General features: G+C 38.8%; 1 protein-coding gene across 2 annotated transcripts in view; it reads left to right on the plus strand.

Moving 5' to 3' along the window:
* LOC119743429 (clathrin heavy chain linker domain-containing protein 1-like) overlaps positions 1-22,290 on the plus strand; it is a 59,690-nt gene that overhangs the window by 32,118 nt on the left and 5,282 nt on the right. For both annotated transcript variants that reach the window (XM_038219832.1, XM_038219838.1), the window contains exons 5-7: positions 9,086-9,277; positions 16,796-16,970; positions 20,687-20,889. In XM_038219832.1, the coding sequence (XP_038075760.1) occupies positions 9,086-9,277; positions 16,796-16,970; positions 20,687-20,889 (570 nt within the window). The remainder of the gene's footprint in view (positions 1-9,085; positions 9,278-16,795; positions 16,971-20,686; positions 20,890-22,290) is intronic.

Consider the following 22,290-nt stretch of genomic DNA (forward strand, 5'->3'; position numbering starts at 1 on the left):
CTTCCAAATTAATTTCTTTCTGAAAATTGCAGCAAAAGCAAATGTTGTACATTCCCTTGAAGGTAATTAGTGTGACCTAAAATCAATTTTAAGTTATATTTTTATATCAGTGTAAACTGGTTTAATTTTCTCCTCTCCCCTTGTGTTGCAATGGTATCAGCAAAAAAATGAAAAAGAACGACAGCCACGTCCCCTTTTTTGTTCTTTTCGCGCATTAGTCTGATCTAAAATCATTCATAAGAGTCATTTTGTGTAAATACTTCATATAAGTGTCCACGCTAAAACAAAATCGAATTCTTTTCATACTTGGTGGTATGAAAGGAATTGGGGACTAAGTAACATAGACTTTTGTGTTTTGGCCATTTTGGGGCAATATTGAGGCTGCAAAAATCTATTTTATTTGCGTTATTTTCAAAGGTCATCAAGCCAAAAGGCGAAGTAATGTCACAAAGGTAACTATATCACGACAAAGTATCATCCTTACCCTTTAAGTACAAGAAGAAAATGGAAACACTTTTGAAAAATCACCTTTATATAGTTTTAAGCACTACAATATAGCATGTTTTTACAACTAGCAAAATTGCATTTTTTACCCCATTTTTAACCATCCAAAATGCCACTTACCAGGGCACTCAGAATAATTTCTCTTTGGCTATGGTTAGTTCAGACACATTGGTCTTTTCATATTTGGTGAGAAAATCTTGGGTAATTGTATATCATTTGTGCAGTAGCACTCCAAAAATGGTAAATTTCACACCAAAAAAACAAATTTCAACATGGGACTTGTTTTGAATATCTGTAAACCGCAGGGGAGGTGGGGGGGGGGGGTTAAATATATATGGATACATGCATTCATGTTCATCGTACATAATGCTGTAAGTTATTGAACAAAAATGCATTTATTTTGTTATTTTCAATACAGAAAAAGTGGCGATTTAGAGAGCAAATAACTCATTTGTTTGTATTGAATTATATTGTGGCGGGACTGTTCCCAAACCAAGTTATTCCTTGGACCAGGGACTACACAAAGCAGCCTAAAGGCTAAAGGATGCAGGCTCGTTTTGGGTGGAAATCTACCGCCGTAGGAATGGATTCTTAGACCTTCTGTTATTAAGGCAATTCCACAATAACAAGGACAACTGGCAACTAAATGGTCGGTAATTCAAGTAACGACGATGATTAATTACAGAGACAACAACACTTTAAATGATTAAATGATTTGGTAATAATTGTCTTGGGTACCTTTATTACAATCTGTGGGCGTTTTCGAATCCCTGTTCTTGACAACACGCGGGTAACACGAGAACGTATTCTCGAGCTGGTTGTTACGAACGCGCGGATGCGTGTCGCATCGATATAAAGCAATGCAAAATGGCAGACAATCGTCTGAATTTGTTCTTAGGCCTATTCCAAATGAACGAGGACGACTGTTGCAAAACCAGACATGCGGGGATGAAATTGCATACCTGCACTATAATGGTATTCTTATTCCCATCATTAGGGTATTAGCAACAAAAAAAACACCACAAAACAATTTACGAATCTGCACAGTCCGCCATTTTGTTCAAGCTGCACCTCGCCGAACCCTCCATCAACCGGGGAGTGAAAAAATCGATCCGCGAATGCCCTCTCGGGTCTGTTCGTCACGTTCGAGACCGCTGTTCTCGTGTCGGGTTAACCCGAGTGTTGTCAAGAACAGGGATTCGAAAACGCCCTGTGGTTTTTGAACGTGCCCTATTTGCAATACATAACTGATATCGCACTGTTCACTCCAATAAGTAATACACCAACTAATGCTGCATTACATTGCTATAGCAATGCACAAACCAATGCTGCATCCAGGAACGCTATAGCAGTGCACAACCAATGCTGCATTACAGGAATGCTATAGCAATACACAACCAATGCTGCATTACAGAAATGCTACCGGTATAGCAATGCATAACCAATGCTGCATTACAGGAATACTATAGCAATGCACAAGCCATTGCTGCACTGCCTAAACAATATCGCATTGCATAGCTCAGTGCCATTGTGGAGATATGGTTCGATAACGGCTAAACTGCCCGTGCGTATCATATAGCGCAAATCACCATATAGCAATACATACCACAGCGAGAGCACCCTCAACTCACTTTCGTGCAGCTTGCTGCCACTTGCCAGAAACCTTCCGTGCGTACACGTGTGTAGCAATCTACCTATGCGCATACTTAGTACATGCACTAAACCATTATGCTGCATGAAACCTATGGGGCTCTGTTAACCAATCGCGTGCGTGCATACGCGCAAGCACTGATTGCTTAGCTACGCCCACTGATCTCTATATAAAGACTGGATAGCGGATATGCATACAACATTCACACAGTAGACTTTGCATATTGACCAATTCGCCCCCGGTCTCACAAAGATGGCCGCGTATAACACGAACGTTCTACGCGTAAATACGCGCGCGTTGTATCAACAGTTGACACGCATTTTGGTCACGTACACATATTATGATGTTCTAAAAGGGACACATGTCCGTAGTGATTATTATTTCAAAAACGCCGAAAAAGTGATTTGCGGCATTATAAAACTAACCACGACGTTAGAAAAATTCCAGTTATAAAACCTTGGTCAGTTGGTCAGTGGTGGTGGCCAAAATATAAGTCAAGTGAACTGCGACGTTACAAAAGAAATCATGCTGTCTATAAAGACGGCAACTTGTCCTTTGTAGATCACCAGCCGGTCTCACCAATATGGCGTCAAATTCATACATTGTGCGGCTCTTTATTAGCTATCCAGTCTTTATATAGAGATCAGTGGCTACTCCCAGTCACGGGTGTACTATACTACAGTTCATTCATAAGATTAGAATACAATAACATGTACATGTACATAAAAACTACACTTTCCGTCCGTCACAATATGTACTTTAAACATCACTCTAGTGAAAACTCAAAATGACTTCTATTTTGATTGATTGAATAGTTACGGTCAGATCGAGTACATAGTAAGTCGTATATAGTCATGGGCGTCGCCAAGATTTGTTTTCTAGAGGGGTGCAAACTAGCACATTTTCTCCCCGGAATCCCTGTACTTTTCCAGCATATTCTCGATTTATCATTTTTCGAGAGCAGGCAGGGACATTTCCCCCCCCCCCCACCCATTAAATTAACAGCAATATGATTTCACGCCTTTTCCCCCCCCCCCTCTTTTGTCCCTTGCCCCCTTTGGCCCTTGCCCCCCCCCCCTTGCGACCCCCACGACTGTAGTACCATTGTAAGTGGTGCTATGCCCTACAATTCGTAAATTCATAATCAGCGTGACATTTTGAGTCTTTTCCAAACTGTCATCAGTAGTCAACATGGCCACACTTATGTGGTGTGTCCATTGTTGCATAGCAAGCGATTTTAAATGTATTGGTGCTTATAAATTACAGGGTTGTTTGGTATGTTTTGTTAATATATTAATTAAAAAAATGTCAACTCCCCCATCAAATATAACCAAGTGCGGACAGATTTCAATATCAGCCGGGTATTTTTTTTTCTGAAAGGGAGGGGTACAGCACATTGTGATCCCCACATTGATTTCCATATGCTTTGACCGATTTTCGTACAACTGATTTGGCAGGAATATTGGTTGGCGATTACTCTATAATATGACATTCTTGGTTCTATATTGCTACTATACCACTAGAGGTGATGTTTCTAAATGTTTTCCAAACTCTTGTCTAAATAACTTTTTTGGCATAATTTCTGTATTTTATGTGTAAATGGTCCCAGTCAGGTAATTGTACATGTATGTAGGCATATCCATTGTTACTGCCAAATATATGCTATCTACTTATTTCATTCAAAAAATTGGCGGGTTTCAACATGAATTGGCAAAACTGGTGTAAATGTACATAATTATGGTGATGTTATGAAAAGCCAGAGTCCATCATTTGCAGCTATCCCAAAAGTAACTAGCGTAATTATTGTTTAAAAGCATACTAAACTCCCTGTGAAATTATTCTTTCTGGCAAGCTGTCATTTTGAAGAAATCAACGAAAGAAGGCCTTTTCCAACGGTGAGTCTTAAGAAGCATCGTTGGAAATTTCCGTTAGTAGTTCATTTTTTGTATTCGCAAGCGTTGACATGACGCACACGCGCGCGCAGTTGCTATAATTCGTCGGATCGGTGCGCGACATCGCGTACCGGTAGCTGCAATCGGCTCACTGAGAACGTGTCTCAGACGCTAAATTCAGGCCCAATTCAAAACATGATTCAGCAACTTTTGATTTGAAATCGAAATCCTAGAATGTTGTTTTTCTCGAAATATTCAGCTGAAGCTGAGCTGAAACTTCATCAGGTTAGTTGTTCAGCACCCTTCTTTAGAGATTTTGAGCACTTTTGTTGCTTCAAACGAACAAAATGCACAAATTACAAATGATGGACTATAGTGATTCATGTAATAATGCAAGTGATTCATGTAATAACTATCAGAAAGGTGAAAATTTCATGGGCTTTTCGCACCAATGGCAGCCACATTACTCTGCATGAGCATGTATTGTTGTTAATTATGTAGCCATGTCGATACACTTTATGATGTTCTTGACCTTGTACTTTAGTAAGTTTCCACAGGGAGAAATGGCTTTAAGGGAAATAACTATGTTATCAGGAGAATCCCTGTAGAAGGTCAAGAACATGTACTTAAGTAAGTTTCCACACGGAGAAATGGCTTTAAGGGATATAACTAAGTTATGTAGCCATGAATTTCAGTCTAAAGATAATACTTGATAGGTTTTGAAAATGGAAGTATTTTTGACTAAAGTTTATGAGCACCGATGTTTTTGGTAATAATGAACACACTACAGAAGTGCGTTTGGTGCCATAATGACCACTGTTAAAAAGTTGGGAAAAGTCACAAAATTTCATGTTGATCAGGCAAAATTTGGAGGACGCTTCAACTTAAAAAGTACTCCAGACCCTCACTACATGTACATAGGTCCAAGTCAAGTCAGAGTGAAATTCATTCAATCAATTGACGCTGTTTTCTCTCAGAATTTTTACTGGAGTGATCGATCCTTGTTTTAAAGTACATGTATTTCAATATAAACAAATAAGAGTTATTTGCTCTCTTAATCGCCTGATCTTTTCAGGTTTGAGAATAAAAATAAACATTTTGTTCATCACACATTCAGTGTTATTCCAAAATTCTGTAGGTTGCTTCAAATAAATGCATGAAAAAAAATGTTTCCTGTAATCTATCATAGCTCATTCTCTCTATTAAACAATGCCCTTTCAATTATTTGTTTATTTTGTGCTTTATATATCATTAATAAATACCTTGGAGAGTTGATGGTTTCTGATTGGTCCAGACTCGATCACGTGGCCGGGCATTAACGGTGATAATGGACCGGCTTCAAAGATATAAGCGAATAAATGGCCCCTGAACCAGCATTGATCAAGCCCCGTTCAGCCCCATGCAAGCCAATGATTGGTCAAAATACAGTAACAGTCCTGCGGTAGCTTGTAGCAATAGAGCACTGCACATGCGCTCAACCCCCATCGCGTGAGACTGACGCGCGCGTACGCAACACAGTTGCCAGGGATGCGTGCGTGCACGTGCGTAAGGAAGTTTTGAAACGACATCGTACAGCAGTGCAGTATATACTGAGGATGTTTACGACGAAAGCGTAGATCTATGATTTATTTTCTTTGAAACACTTCACCCACCGACATATTTACCTTTCCTAAACCAAGCATCTTTGTAATTCCGGACACAAGGAAAACGAGATTTCAGCTTCCTCCATCAGGTAAAGATATGAAAACATTGTTGTAATTTGTTTCGCTACGGCTGCAGTTTCTGTTGAGTTTACGTCGTTATAGCTGTTAAGCTAAAATATGGCCCATGAACATGAACACAAAAAAGTCTGGAAATATCGCCGGAAAAAAGTCACAAAATTGGAGCATTTTAACTGTTTATTTCGTTCAAAAGGTATTTATTAATGGGAATAACAGTGTGAGGATCCGGTCTTCACTGCGTGATAATGACCGGGTGTGGGGGTGACCGCTGTTAATGGGCCTCGACTTCGTCTCGATCCATTAACAGCGGTCACCCCCACACCGGCTCCTCACACTGTTATTCCCTTATTATACTATACTTACAATCTGTTCTCGTGATTTTGTAATGTATTGTTAGTTTGTTTATCTTTGTCTTGTGTTGTTTGTCTGTAAAGGTATTCTACATAAGAAAAGAACATTTTCATGCAGATTAAAACATTGAACCCACTCGTACTATGCGCTTTGTCCCTATAAGAGGATTGGAAAAACAATTCAAAACTTCCTGGCCGTAACAATAAATCTTACATTGATTTCAGCTTTATCTGTGGTAGATGAAGTACATATGTAATCGATTATGCAAACTTGGAGGCTAAGAACCTTTCCATTAACCGACCCGACAATTTGTTACAGAAACTGGCAAAAGCAAATATTTATCTTTTATATTTGTTCGGACTCCTTTTGTGTATTCATTACTCTTTTCGTATCACATTGTAACCAACTGCTGTGTTGACTGCTAGATACAGGTATTAAATGTTCAGAATTAAAAATTGTAAGCACATCATCACCAGAAAACAAAATACAAAATGGCATCTGGTATATTGACATTAAGCACAATTTGAAAACAATCTGAATTGGACAAGCATCCACTGCGTGCCCTATGACGTCATGTCTGCAGGAAATCGCTTGCCATCCAAACATAAAAATCAAGCATACTTTGCATGCTGTTTTGCCCACTTCCATTGAACATTTTTGCCAATACTTTGAAAATATTAACAAGAAATATACATACATGAACAGTGCGGCCAACAACTATTTGCTAATAATTGGATTCACATGACCAAACATCAAATTTCTGTTAAACCCATGGATGAATTTACCCTTGCTGCATTGGTAGCTCTTAGTGGTAGCTCTTAGACTCGGGTCCTTCAATCGGGGAGTGCCTGGTGTTTGTGCTTCAGGTTGAACCCGGTGTGACTAGATTCCGGGAGCAGTGGCAAAAAAGGCAATCGCGGCACCACTGTCCGTGTATGTCACAGTTGAAAACATATCACACAACAAGTCTGCAAATAAAAGAATTAAAGAAAACCAGCAAAACAGGAACTTCACGTGTAGATAGGTTAGAAATGGTACGATACTCAGCGGTGAATACATAGACCTGAAATGAATGCAATGGCTTGGCATTCGTTATCCTTTTTTATAGCAGTACACGCATCAGTACACAAGACCTCAATAGTCAGATTAAGAAAGAAATGGAATGCAACTAACGCCCAAACATGCCAGACATTGAGGGCTATTTATTTCTGCCCTCCAAACGAACAAAACTAAATTTTGGCAAAGGACTACATGTACTTTAATGGCACTAACCGCTGTTTGACCTCTCTCTCCCTCCCTTTGGGATAAATTGAACTCCAGCAAATGGCGGCGGAGGATTGTCATAAAGTATTTCATGTATTAAGTTGTAACCAAGTCATTTTTTTCCCAAGTCAAATCAATTCCCTAGTCAAATTTTAGCTAGTCACGTCAAGTCTCAAGTCAGTTTTTTTCCAAGTCAAGTCAAGTCTCAAGTAATTTGTTTTTTAAATATTAGATGCACATACTATATGTACAGGAACCAGTTTATGTGTTTGATGACGGAGTCATAGTAGAGATGGGAACGGGGTTTATCAAAGCATGCATCATGTAAGGAGATTAATAAAAATATAATACTTTTTCAAACATCTTTTCTCAAACACCTTATTTGTATTTAAAGAGTCTAAAAAATGCATTTTGATATAATATTTTCAAATTTGTTCCATCATGTTGAATGTTTGAAGGACGTCTGACAAAATGTCCTTCCGAACGTTTTCATTTTATGCATGATGTATATTCTTTTTGTTTTATGATGGATTGGGGGTAGCAACCGTTTTCCAGTTGTTTAAACCCAAGTTGCATTTAGCACGCTAAAGGTAAACCACTCGATGTGTACCTGTAGCCTATGGTCTCTGTGGAATGACCGCTCAGACTACACATGGCACAAACTGCACCATAACACACGCATGGTGCTAGTCACGTACATGACATGTGGCAGGCTCAGGATTCCCAGCTATCCCATGCTGGTTGCTAATTCGCTATGTATATCAATGATTCTTTTCAACCAATTATGCTATTGCGCACAAACGCCCAGAGGTTTGTGTTTTTTTATTGTTTGGGTAACTTTAAGAACATGTTAATGTCAGCAAGTCAAATTTATTCGAGTCAAGTCAAGTCCCAAGTCATATTTTTTTCAAGTCAAGTCAAGTCTCAAGTAATTTTTCCCAAAGTCAACTCAAGTCTCAAGTCCAAAAAAAAAAAGACTTAAGTCCAACTCTACTCCGAGTCAGCGACTCAAGTCAACAACACTGTGTATTGGACACTTCGGAGCTATTTGTATGTTTTCAATTGTTTTCCCGAAAAGAAATGTGTTCTTTTGAAGCCTGTGCATGAAATTACTGTATGCAAAATATTAAGATTAAGCCATTTATAATAATCATGATAAAGAAAATAACAGACACAGTTCGCCACCTTGATTGCTGAAGGAATTCCAGTTCTTGTTATGGACAAGAATTTAACAGCACTTGTCTTAATGCACTTGTCTGTTTCATAGTGCAGTACTTCTTCTATGCGGTATACTGTAAAGGGAGCTAGCCATTTACCCGTAAAGATCTATTTCCAACAGCACCATGGAGCTTGCTTGACTTGATAATGGAACAGTGAAGAGTGTCTCACGACATGAAAACCGCCAAAATATTTTCCAGCCATGAGGTGAACTAGAAATCCTGTAATTTACAAGTGGCAATCTGTGTCTGGTGAGAATGGAATTGATAAAAGACCAACGTAACTCATGTTGTTCCCATGTTTTTCTGTAAGTAGAAATTGCCAAGCATGTAATAGGCCTATTAATTTTTAAGAACCACATCAGGAATCCACCTTTAATCTGTACACATATTATGTACTGTATAATATTTGCATTTTGTCATAATCGACTTGACCATAATAGTGACAACCAAAAATGTATTCTTCTTTTGTCACCTTTTATGCAGGTGGGGATGTCATATCTTCTATATTTGATGATGATGACCCAAGTAAAGAACGAGAAGCTGAGATGCTGCTTGAATATATTGAACACTTTAATGAATTATTTGAAGAAGGAAAATACAAAGATGCTGCGATGCATGCAGCAAGCAGTCCAAAAGGAATACTGAGGAACTGTGAGACTCTTTCTCGTTTCAGAGGTAGGACAAAGTGTTTACAATAGACATTTTGGTTTACAAATGTAAGCTACACACTGAACAATGGTCATTCCTTTTTACCAGAGACTGAATTTCACAATGCCCATGCTGCAGATCGGCATACTGATTTAAATTGCCATACCAGTGTTCTACCACCTAAGGGGGGGGGGGGGGGGGCACAGTCTGTCGATGTCCTTTTTCAAGGGTTGCTAGTCAGAAGCCATAATACTCCAGTGGATATGTGACAAAATTGTGCACTTTTTCATAAAAGCGTGAAACTTGGCACATGTGTTTATATTAATGATAATGTTTTAGATGTGGAGCTATTGCAAATTCACCCTTTTAGGGGCTCGGCAGCCATTTAAAAAAAGGGGGAGGGGACACTTATCGTGCCGCAGTGAAAACATTGTTCACACTTGTCACAAAACTTCACAAAGACATAACTATATAGATTATAAGTGTTTTCCAGATGTGGAGCCCCACAAAAGCACCTTTTTGGGGGCGTGGCAGCCATTTAAGAAAGGGGGTAATTATTATGCTTACCTTGGAAAAAATTGTGCCCACATTTCATAAACGAATGACACTTCCCACAGAGGTTTATATCAAGGAGAAAAAAATCCATATGTTCCATTTAGCCAGGGATAACACCAAAGTCATTATGCTAGCAACATAAGCAATGCTGCAAAACCGAGAAATAGCAAACAGGGATCACTCAAAGAGGATAGGCCTACAGCTTTTATTACAGGGTTTTCAAATGAGCCACAAAGGAAGGTCGCAGGTTCAAACCCCACTCCAGTCAATTTCCGTGTTCACAGACAATATTTGCGCTATTTGCAGTTAAAAAAAGTATATTTCTCATTAAAAATTTGATTCAAACAAATAGACTGATCAGGTCCATCAAGACATCACTTTGAGTGTTGTAATGTCTTTCCAAAGTTTCATGGCGATGGGCCTTGTCTTTTTTGCAGTGTTGGAGGTCTCGAGCTCGGCCTCGAGGCCGGCCTCGAGGCCGATTTTCATGGCCTCGGCCTCGGCCTTGGCCTCGGCCTTGGCCTCGGCCTTGGCCTCGGAGGTGCAAGGCCTCGGCCTTGGCCTCGGCCTCGGAGCCTTCCGGCCTCGGCGAATCGGTCGAGGCTGGCTCGAGGCCGCCCATTTTGATGTGTTTTCTATTCTAATTAATTTTAATTTTTTACCGAATCAAACCCTCGAGATTCTGCCGCAGTGGGTTCCGTGAAACGAACGCATATACAATGTACGCACAAATGAACTGGAAATGGTTGCATTGAACGTACCCACGTACGTAGCATCTTCGCCTAGCCTGCGCTTCAGCTTTCCACGTGCTTGCAAGCGTTATAACTGTTACCGCGTGCCAGACTACATAAGCCTGGCACCAATCCCATTTGCGTACAATAACATTTGGTAGTAGACTAGTCTGGTTGCAGTGTTGTACAAAATTTTCTCGTTTCGCCTCTGTACCCCGACCTTTAAAAATGAATTGCGGCAAGGTGCGGCAAGCTTGATCATTTCTTTTTATAGGCCACTGTTTCAGTAAAAGTCTGAACTTTCTGGGTACGATCGAGTGTACTAGTCCGTAGCATTTGTTTTCATAAAGATATGATAAAAACAATTACGATTTATCAAGTGGATTTTATTTTTACACGGTGATTTAAATGAAAGTTCCAGCTCGCACGGTAATGTTTGGCGCAAATGGTCGATATGGAAAGGTCGATATGGAAAGCGCGATTTCAGAATTCGTTTTTCCATCCAAATGAATGCAAAGTTCTGAATGAATGTTTTAATAATACGAGTCAGTATTCCTCGTGGTACCAGGATACTTTTTGTATTTTAGAGCCATGTTGATACTTATTACATGTATAAGCACGGTTTGATATTGACTAATTTTGCGTGGTTACAGATATACGGCCAAAACCTGTGGACTCCCTACCTCTTGCCATGATCTTAACATTCTTCGAAGCCATTGGATTCAAATCGGATGATCCGAGAATTCATGGTCATTTTGATGAACTGAGTGATATCATGCACGCATGGTCCGTGTTGCCGTGTTGTTTGGAGCAGGATTGGCCATTGCCAGACTTTGTCTGGTACCGCGGTATTAACAGTGATAATGCGTGGACACTTATCCCGTTGTGTGGAGCGGGATTGGAACTATGCTTTGCCCGTGCGTAACGGCGGGCCGTCTGGCATTGTCTGGTCGCATCGCGGTGTTTGCTCGGCGCGCGCCAGGACAGTGCGAAGGTCGGGGGTCATGGTCGTAACTTTTTGGTTATGAGTGGTAAAAACCTGATTCAAAAATCAAGTTGTTGTTTATTTAATGGGGATTCCTATGATATTAAGCATTTTGATAGGTTTTGAAAATAAGATTTATAAAACATGCTAAAAGTAAATGATGTAAATCTTACAGAATAGAAACTCAAAATTTGGCCATTTAAATTGTTGTATCTCCAAAGGGCAAACACCTATGAGCCTGATTCAAACGCCATTGATTTTGTTGTGTAATTTGCTTTCAGTGATACAAAACTTGAGATTTCTTTCTTTAAAAAATAAAATTCGCCGGACTCTCTACAAGAGGAAACCCATTGCAAACTGTAAATTTGTAAGCCAGGCACTCCAAAACTCAGTGAATTCAACTAAAAGATGTTAAAACTCCAACATAATCTTAGCCTTGTTTTAGTGATTTATATTTTATTACGTGTTTTGATAGCTGGCCTCGGCCTTGGCCTTGGCCTCGGAGGTGGTGGCCTCGGCCTTGGCCTTGGCCTCGCGGTTGTGGCCTCGGCCTCGGCCTTGGCCTCGGAGGTTGTGGCCTCGGCCTTGGCCTCGGCCTCGGAGGTTGTGGCCTCGACTACAACACTGCTTTTTTGCATGATCCATAACACTTATGACATCATCATTACGTCACTTGTTCATGCCCACTTTTCTATGTAAAATAACTTTGTGCCAAGTTGTGTGTTGGAGATAAAGCTGCAACCAAATTTCTTCTCAGTTCAGTAATGGGCATTTCCACACTAATGGGCCAATTAGATAAGTTTATGGGTGTTGCGTATAAAGGGTAAAAGATGAGCTAGTATTTTCTTCAGGTTTTTTTCCTATACCTTGTTAAGTTGAAAGTGACTAGGAAAAGACAAGACAATAGATGATACCTTGTTTTGTTTGAAAATAACAGGCATCTTTTCTGTGTGATACGTATGTAATGTGGACAGACACACTGCTAGGAAAAAGGTGCTTAGGACAAATTCAGTTTCTAATAGGCACTTCCAGTGACATTATTAAGCCATTTTACATTGTTATCAAGCAACAATATAACAGTTTTCACTCTAGCTTCAAATTTATGATGTGATTAGGGTTACGTACGAACAGGGACAGACATTTTGTGACAAATGTCCTGTCTGTTCGTATGTATAAATCCTGATTATAAAATATCAAATAATTCTTCACACTGACTCTGAGTTTTCTAGGTTTTGACTGATAAGCATACCTCCAGGGTACATCTCCTTAAAAATAAGTCAACATTAGGGGATCATTAAACTTATGCTTACTTTGTGACTTTATCTAAAATGTCTGTCCTTCGTTACATACGTAACACTTTTAAAAACAATATCCACTATATTTTCTAAAATACAAAACCAGTTAAACCATTTGCAGGTGAGGACATTTGTTCGAAGCTTGCAATATTTACAGCAAAAATTGAGAGACCATGATCGTAGTTTTATCATGAAAACTTAAAGGTCTTCTCAAATGTCACCTTTTGGGCCCATTAGTGTGGAATATCCTTAGCCTTCTTTTCTGTTTCTGCCCGGGTGAGTTTCATCTTCTGAAGTTCCGCTTGCACTGTTCTTCTAAAAATAGTCTTTTGTCTGCGCCTTAAGTTGTAATGAAGTGCTGTTTTTTTTTAAGTACTATTTTAGATCATCATGAAGACTTTACTAAGCCACCTTAATCTTTTTCCAGCTATCTCTGCTATTGTGCGTTTTGAATTTCTGTTCCTGTACAGTTGGTAATTTGATATAGTGATGGGCCAGAAGTGTCTACAAATTTTCCATTGTCACGTGGCCGGTCTTAAATGGATGATAAAGAGATGGCTGGCTGGTCCTATACACTCACCCAGTGTCACATGAGATTTGGAATCCCATGAAATTGGGTGCCTTTTAATGTTTCATTGGTTGAACATTCCTCACGTAGGCATGCGCAATACTACCAGTAAAATAGTATTTCATATAGTCCAAAATTCACACTACATCAGCCCAGCTGCGTTTTGCGCGACATCGCACAGTAGGTGCGACGTGCACGCCAGTCTTCTAAGGTGAGGAGTTGTAGAGGGACATTCTATATTAAAGTCTGAGGGGTATTTCATAAAACTTGAAGTCAAATTGTTGAACAACAAATTGTTGAACAAAATAGTTGGCAACGTCTATTTTTTAAACACTGTGTGTTACAGAAATTTTATTTTTCCAACTTTCACTCGGGAGGTAACACACTGAGTATACAGTGTTTATACATCAGTGTGAGGCAAAGCCTAATTTGATTTATATCACCCCGATGCAAGAATTCCATCTTATGAATAGTGAATGCAGTACTCACTGCTATGTACATTAGATTCAAACCAGCCAACCGATCCCGTTAGCTCGGTGGCCGAGTGGTAAGACATCTGCGCTAAAAAGCAGGAGGTCATGGGTTCGAGTCCAACCCGAGTGATTTTTTCCAACTTTCACTCGGGAGGTAATACACTGAGTATACAGTGTTGATACGTTGGTGTAAGGGCAATACCTAATTTGATTTATATCACCTTGACGTAAAAAAATCCCATCTTATGAATAGTGAATGCGGTACCCGTTGCTTTGTACATCAGATTTGAACCAGCCAACCGATCCCGTTAGCTCGGTGGTTGAGTGGTAAGATGTCTACACTAGAAAGCAGGAGGTCGTGGGTTCGAGTCCCACCCGAGTGATTTTTTTTCCAATTTTTACTCGGGAGGTAACACAATGAGTATATAGTGTTTATACGTCGGTGTAAGGGCAAAACCTAATTTGATTTATATCAACCAGACACGAAAATTCCATCTTATGAATAGGGAAAGGAATAATCATACATTGCATGCTCGATGCTGTGCTGTGCAGTGTCCACTTGTATAATTTAGTATGGAAGACAACTTTTAAAATACTACATGTTATTGGCTGTTTCAGAAACTTGCTGAAACAGTTTTTGTTTTCTTTTCAGTGCTTATTTTTGGGGGTTTTTGCAAATTTTCGAAAAAGCTTTTGTTTTTGTTCTGATATTGTTGCTTTTTTGCAAATTTGCAAAAAAGCCTAAAGTTGTTTTTGTTCTGATTTTTAGGTGTTGGGCCTTGAGCCCAATACCTATTGTTTTTGTAAGATTTTACTATTTGTATTCTTCTTAGCATATTCTCAGGAATTCGTTTCCGGTACTGTTTGGAGAAATGGAAACATATATGAACTTCATTTGTCAATACATGAAATGCCCGATCCACCGCAGATGGTCTTTTTTGTAATTACATCATCTTGACGTCATCATGGGTCACGTGACGTCATTCGAAAGTTTAATAAATTTAATCTTTGCAATTCCATATAAAATCAACCGTGAGAGACCGGAACCTGAAATTTGCAGGAATCGACATGGTAATACATGATCTTCATTTTATCCTGTGCGCGTAAAATCACGTGACCCTTCCTTCCGGTCGAAACCGGAAGTGCCTTATTATTTGAAATTGGTAGAAGATGCGAACTTGCTTTCAACGATGTGAGTGTCTGCCTAGGCAGTACTGTACAAACATATTACAGGTGATGTCATCAAATGTTAGAGCGCCCTCTAGCGGCAGTTAAAAAAATGTCGAAAACGCATTATCACTTGATGTATGTGACGAAATTTGATGGATGACGTCATCAGACCGGAAGTTATAAAGAAAAGACCTTTAAACCTTAAACAATTGCTAAAAAAATCAACCGTGAGAGATATAATCAAGATGTGGCTATATATAGCAGAGTAAATATAGCTCTGGAGGTTTCTGGCGATGATGTCACAATGACGTCATCAAGTGTCATATTACAAGCAAATAAATATTTCCATATTTAATCTTTGAAAATCAATATGAAATCAACTGCTACAGATTTGATTTTGTTTTATATGGCAATCGATAAAATATTGCAGGGTCTTCATTTTTGGTTTTAAGTGCAAAATCACGTGACCCTTCCTTCCGGTCAAAACCGGAAGTGCCTTATTAATTTAAATTGGCAGAAGATGCGAACTTGCTTTCAACGATTCGAGTGTCTGCCTAGGCAGTACTGTAAAACAATTTTACAGGTGACGTCATCAAATGTTAGAGTGCCCTCTGGCGGCATGTTGAAAAGTCAAACATGGATTTAAACATGTATATTTTGAGTTGATGTGTGTGGCAAAGTTTGCGGTAATCCATGGCCCAACACCGTGTGGTTGTTCCTACAACCTCTAGTTTTTTTTTTATAGTTTTTTTCTTTAGTCCATGCAAAATCCCATAGACTTTGTACACAGTTTTTGTACCCACAACTTTTGGCATTCAAATTTGTCATATATCATTCAAATTAAGCATATGCATTGTCCTCACTGCAAAGTTGTGTTCCGAAGAGTGATGTCATGGCTACATCATCATTGGTCATATGACATCATCACAAATGTCAGTAATTACAATGGAACAGGCTTGGATTTCATGACCTATGCTCTGTTAATTATTCAGGTCAGATGATCCGGCTTTCAACGCCGTAAAGAAAAATGACAAATTGTCACAAAATGTCTGTTGCAGAACATGATTCTTGTGAAAATACATAACTTTTGACTGTGTTCAATGATATTCAGAAGAGATTATCGGCACTAGAAACAAGTGAGATGCAGGCAGTGAGATGTCATCACATGACATGTGACATCATATCAAAAAGTGCATATTTGAATGCCTATATCTACAGAACGTCAGGTCCGATTGGGTTGAAAGTTGGTTATGTATCTAAACCGTAAAGTGTTATAGATGAAAATTGAAGTGACGTCATGTAGACGTCATGGACGTCATATTAGAGGTTAATTTTTCTAAGGAAGGCCTACGTCAGTTTATAACTTGACTTGAACATACATTAACAAAATGCCAAAACAGCCATGTGTTTGTTTACAAACATAAGTCTAGTTTAGTTGTTGCAATTTTATTTCAGAAATCAGATTTTGGCATGTTCTGTTTTTTGGCATGTCCATTTTGTGTTACGCGAGTAACTGTACTTTCAAAAAGTGCCATGCTTAAATGATGGAACATTCAACTTTTGAATGTCATCAGGGAAAAGCCTTGAATATTGGCATGTTTTAAAAAAATTAAAAGAAAATTGACAGTCCAGCAACTATGAAGATTACAGCACTCACAGAATGTAATGCACGTAACTGGAATTGTCCCAAAATGTTTCTTTACCCTTAAATTGGGGTACATGAGTGATACGTTATTTATTATTATGTTTGCCTTTCTTTTATTTGAAGCAATTCATGCTAGGACTGGCAAATTACCACCTCTTCTGGTATATTGTGAGGCTTTGATTTCATCAGTACCGGCTGTTGGTTCACCGCCTGATGCAGAAACATCACTGGAGTGTGTTAAGAGTGCCCTTTCCGAAGATAGGCTTGATCTTGTGATGCATTGGCTCTTGCAAGAAAGGTTTGATTATTTGTTTTATTATACCAAGAATTGTGTGAACAAAATTTACTTGGTTTCCTACTTACTTAAACCCATGGTATCATGAAGCTATTATCTGTGGCCTTTCAGCAAGGGGAAATTGGACCCTCTTGTGGTCATGTATGGGCTCCATCATGGAGCCCATACATGACCACAAGAGGGAGCCTCCATGCACGATCAAGAGAGGGTCTATTAACCACCCTATAGCGCGAGGCACGTACGACTAGTTTTCGGCCCGCCTGGACTTTGTTCAGGAAAGAGACTATGCAATCACTATGTCTGTACATATGTAGTAAATACGTATGTGGTATTTTGTTACAGTTTTGGGGAATCGTATCATTTCAAAAGTTTAAGTTCAATTATAACAAAACTTGAATCATACATGTAGATGCAACAGTTTTCACATTGTAGATGTCAAAGGTCACATACCATGATCAAAGGTCATCCGAGGTCAAGATGTAAAGTAGGCGAGATGTGTGTTTTTTAGAACTGAGTTGTTTTGTGAATGTGCACAATGCAATAGCATATTTGCTTGAGCATCAGGCTTTATCGGAATGCATTTGAATGTAATTCAAAGTGGTCTCCCCTAACTCTCCCTTCTTTACCGTTGAGGGGGTTCTTGTGCACAGAGCACATAGGCACGATACCATTAGCGATTAATGCCACTTAGTATGGGTTTTAAAGGGGCACTAGGTCCTCAAATCTCCGAAAATTTTATGTTTTGGATTGTTTACTTAGACTATTTCAAACATCTGGTTGAAAGGAAACCAACCTAATGTCTTACCGTTCCCGAGAAAAGACCCAAAAAACCCGCTTGTTTACATTGGACATGATGGAGTACGAATACGTTTTTCGTGTCGTTCTCAGTGTACGCTATAACATGTTGTGTGTCTCGGGAACAGCGCGCGGTGACCAATCACCAATGCAAACAATTGTGGTTTCTTCAACGTCTGCAAAGGCGAACACTTAACGCGTACGAATGAAATAACAACTAGCATCCAAACAGCTCGAATTTATGGGGTCGCAAAAGTGGACCCGAAATTCGTTCTCGCACGCATAATACAGGAATAACACAAAAACGCCCAGTTTTGAAAGGATAGTTGTGTGGATGTTTATATCCTACTTTTAAATGTTATTTCCGATCATCATCATCTCGTTCAAAGCGCGTTTTGTAGCCCAACTGGGCTATTCCAGGACCTAGTGTCCCTTTAACACACCACAGTCAAGAGAAAAAAAATGTGTTCAGCTTTAACTCAACAAGTACCTGCTAGTGGAACAGCCAAAGTGGAGTATTACACTTTGGACAGCATTTTGTGGAAAAAGCGGGCAACCATGTCAGATCAATCAGTCAAAGGATGGAGAAGAAAACGTTGGTGGATGCCACCCTTAAGTTTTACCCTAAATATACCTAATTTGCATAAATTGTTAATCCCTGCAGTGTACTGTATTTATTCCCATATTTGGGCATATTCTTTCTTTTATATTTTTTTGAAAAGTTTATTTTGGTGATTCTAATTACACACCCTTACTTAAATGACATTTTCTTAAGCATATAAGTCATTGAATAATCATGAAGACATAGTAACGATCCAAAATGGCTACTATTTTACCCACAATTGCGTGCATTTACCTTGTCTCCAAACCTCAGTATTGATGAGCTTCAAATTCAGCAAGTTGCTAACTGGCACAAATTTTTCTTATTAGAATGGAATATGGAAAATCATGTGAACAATGATAACATTGTGATATGTAGTTCAGCAAACAAAAGCGGGGAAAAACGAGCTGGCTGTCTGTAAACTTGACTTAAATAAGTTCAAAAAATAAAAGTATACCCAAATAAGGGCAAAAATATATTACACGGCAGGTATTAAAGATTCATGCAAATGAAGTATATTTAGGGTAAAAATTAACGGTGGCATCCACCCACATCTTGTTTATTATGGTTCAAAGAATTGATTTAGCATGGATGCCAGCTATTTCCAAAAAATGCTGTGAAATTATTATCTAGAACACTTTTCCACATTTGGCCGCTTTACTATGCTGATCAAGTAAGTGTATTTACTTGTCAAACATTCATATACAATTTTGAACTTTTTAAGATTCTGTTAACGACAGGAAATGCAACTTTCTTTTTTGGAATGAGCCTTGACAACCCCCACAGGTTGCTGTCTCCAGTAACAAAAAATTTCAAGTAAGGATGTTGTGTAATTAACTCAGTGCATGTGTAGTTCATGTGCGATGTCATTTTCATGCATTTTAGTGAACCCCACTTGACAGTGTTTTAGCCAGTTAAGGTTAAATGATATACAGTTGAGATGATTATTACAAGCATGTTTGGGACGAGAAAACAGTTGCTATGAAAAAACATCAGCCCGGTTACATAGAAAAGCATTAATCAACATGTTTACAACTAAGACAATTTGAAAACACCTTTTACTCGATCCCAGTGAATTCAGAAGGAAGGTTGCCAACAATAATTGCACCAATGCTATTCCGTTCATTAATCCTGCGCTGCAGTTTTAAGATATGCACTTGCTGTGTGTGGCGTGCCGCCAGAGGGACTTTTATTACGGTGGGTCCAAGCTGCATGGGGTTTTTGTTACAAACAAACAATGGATAATTACACCTGGCTTTTGTTTGATTAGAAATGCTACCCAATATTTGAATGCAATTAAACAATTGAAAAAAAGAAAGATATATGATCCCGCTTCCTCTGACTTGGATTATTTTGTAAATGCAAGTCCAAGTTAGAGGAGTGCTTGTGCACCTTTTTAACCACGAATGACATCTACAAAGCAGTGAAAAACAATTGTAAAAAAAAAAAAAAAAAATTTAAACGAAGAACAAGAAGAGCGCAATAATAATGCTGGAAAAAAAAATTCTATACAAATTTCAACAATTGCTAAATTTCAACATACCGGTATGTATGCCAAAGATAGAGGGCAGGGTTTTAAATTTTCTGGGAAAGTGATGATAAAGACAACAAAATGCGAAAAAAAGATGTCGATCACAGCGACTCAAAGTGAACATGTTAGAAAATCTAATTCTGTATAAGACTTATTATTTCCAGAAGAATGGTTCCCAAATACAGTGTACTTATGTGCAGAAGCGGGTACCAGTACAATGGACGTGCAAGCATGGTTTTTTCTCGGTTGCCCTTTACGTCCAGTCGGGTGTTGTTTTGTTTGTTTCTTTATTACAAGTTTTACAACTCTACTTTCATATTTATTTCATTTATTACACATTGCAATTCATTATACATTTACAGACATTGAATAATTTGGAACATATAACTTGTACTCTGTACATGAGTGGGAAAAAAATCATTGCAATGCATTATACAAGGTATAAGATAAAATGAATTTTTTTATAGTGTACAAGAGGTCGTATTAACAGCGGTCGACTGTCGTGTCTGTGTATTGTATATCTCTTTTCCATTAGAAAATAAAAGGAATATTACTTCCGTTGTCAAGGAATGTTACTTCCGTTTTCAAACTTCTAATTCGTTCATGCATTCCATTTCTTAACTTTTGTTTCGCACAATCTATAATACAATGGAAAAAAAACATCATTTTATTTTATACAATTGTTTTGTCCTTGCATTACAAATTAATTCTAATGATTGTCATTGTTGGAACAGAAGTGAGCAATGCAATACATGTACATGATTGGTTGTTTTACTTACTTCTGTGTCACAGGTTGACATGTTCGGAGCCTCTTGGTCATCTTCTCTACAACTACACACAAGGAAAAGGTGCAGGAATTATTAGTAAAGGTCTTCCTCTGGCCGAAGCTGTATATACTTTGGTTGAAGCTCACATCCAGGCTGCTGTATGTATGTGCAAGCAGGGGAAAGTGCAAGCCATGATGGATTATGCAATCAACGCAGAATTTGAGAAAGGTGAGGTCTGTAAATTGCCAAGTTTACTAGATGTTCCACTAAGCCTAAGAGCAATAAGAATCTTGACCAACAAATCTGTTAAAGTTTATCATAATTTATTGAAATCAAAATATTTTTAGATTTTATTTTGGGTTGTATCGGGAAGGGAATCTTCCTAAATCATGAACAAATGTAAATATCGTTGGACCTACATGTGTAAGTAACCTGAAGTAGTTTTAACCCCTTAGCCAAAAGGCTGGAGAGGTATTGTCATTGCCTACGACCGTTGGTCAGGGTTTCCGGGCATCCCTCTGTCGACCGTCAGGGCGGATGTTCGTCCAGGCGTCCGCCCTTACCCTGGACCACTCGTGGGGTACTCCACAAATAAAATCTTTAGAAAAAAAGGGTACCCCACATCGAAATCTTTAGAAATAGGGACAATTGGACAACAATGGAGGTACTCCGGAATTCCATCTGGCTGGGAAGTCCGGACAGCTTAGTTTTGGATGATAATTTGAGTTAATATGTTGTTTGGGTTTGTAACTTGGGTAGGGGTTGTCCTTTGCAGTAGGCAAGTAGAGATTGGTTTAAGGTATAAAATGCAAGTTAGAAGTGAGATTTTGGTGTCTAACTTCGGTAGGGGGTTGCCCTTGGGTACAGGCAAGTTGGGATTCGTTTGGGGGTCAAAATATCAAATGTCAAGGTCACAATGGCGAGTCAAAGGTGACTGGTTTTCAGATGATAAGTTGAGTTAGCAAAGAGATTTGGATTTTTAACTTGAGCAGGATTCGTTTTTGATTCATCAGGTCAAGGTCACAGTGGTGAAGTTAGTGGTTTCTGGATGGTAACTGGACTCTGTCTGGGGGGTTGCAACAGCAACGTGGTTACTTTTAGTTCCGGAAACCTTTTTTAGGGGCTGTGGAAAAGCCTTTCTCTTTGTTCTGATTTTCTTTTCTTCTTCCTCTGCTTTTCGTACAATGCAAAATTCCTTGGACCTTTGAGCACATTTTTTCTTGAGGCAACTTTTGGCACTCATCTTTCTCATGCAGGGCGATTCCACGGTTACTTGCATTACACTTTTTTGCACCCTTTCGTGTTCCGATTGCTGTGGTTTTAGCAGGAGTCGGACTATCTATCTCTTATGCTGCATAAATATACCCTATATTCGAGGCTTCATCCTGATGGTAAAAAATCGTACCAGAAAAGAAGGGTTTTGGTTACTCGCATTACAGTTACTCGCATTACAATTTGGTTCATTTGGTTGGGAAAAAAATCAAATCTTAATCAGAGCAGGTTTAATTCAACCTAAATCATTTGATCAAACAAAACAAATGGCCAGGCTATACATTTAAATCAATTAATCATTCTTTAAGTATCAGTATAATTAAAAGATTACCACTCAATCTTAATTTGTCTTTTAGA

Source organism: Patiria miniata, unplaced genomic scaffold (genome assembly GCF_015706575.1).
Source record: "Patiria miniata isolate m_02_andy unplaced genomic scaffold, ASM1570657v1 HiC_scaffold_11, whole genome shotgun sequence".
In the NCBI taxonomy this organism is placed as follows: domain Eukaryota; kingdom Metazoa; phylum Echinodermata; class Asteroidea; order Valvatida; family Asterinidae; genus Patiria; species Patiria miniata.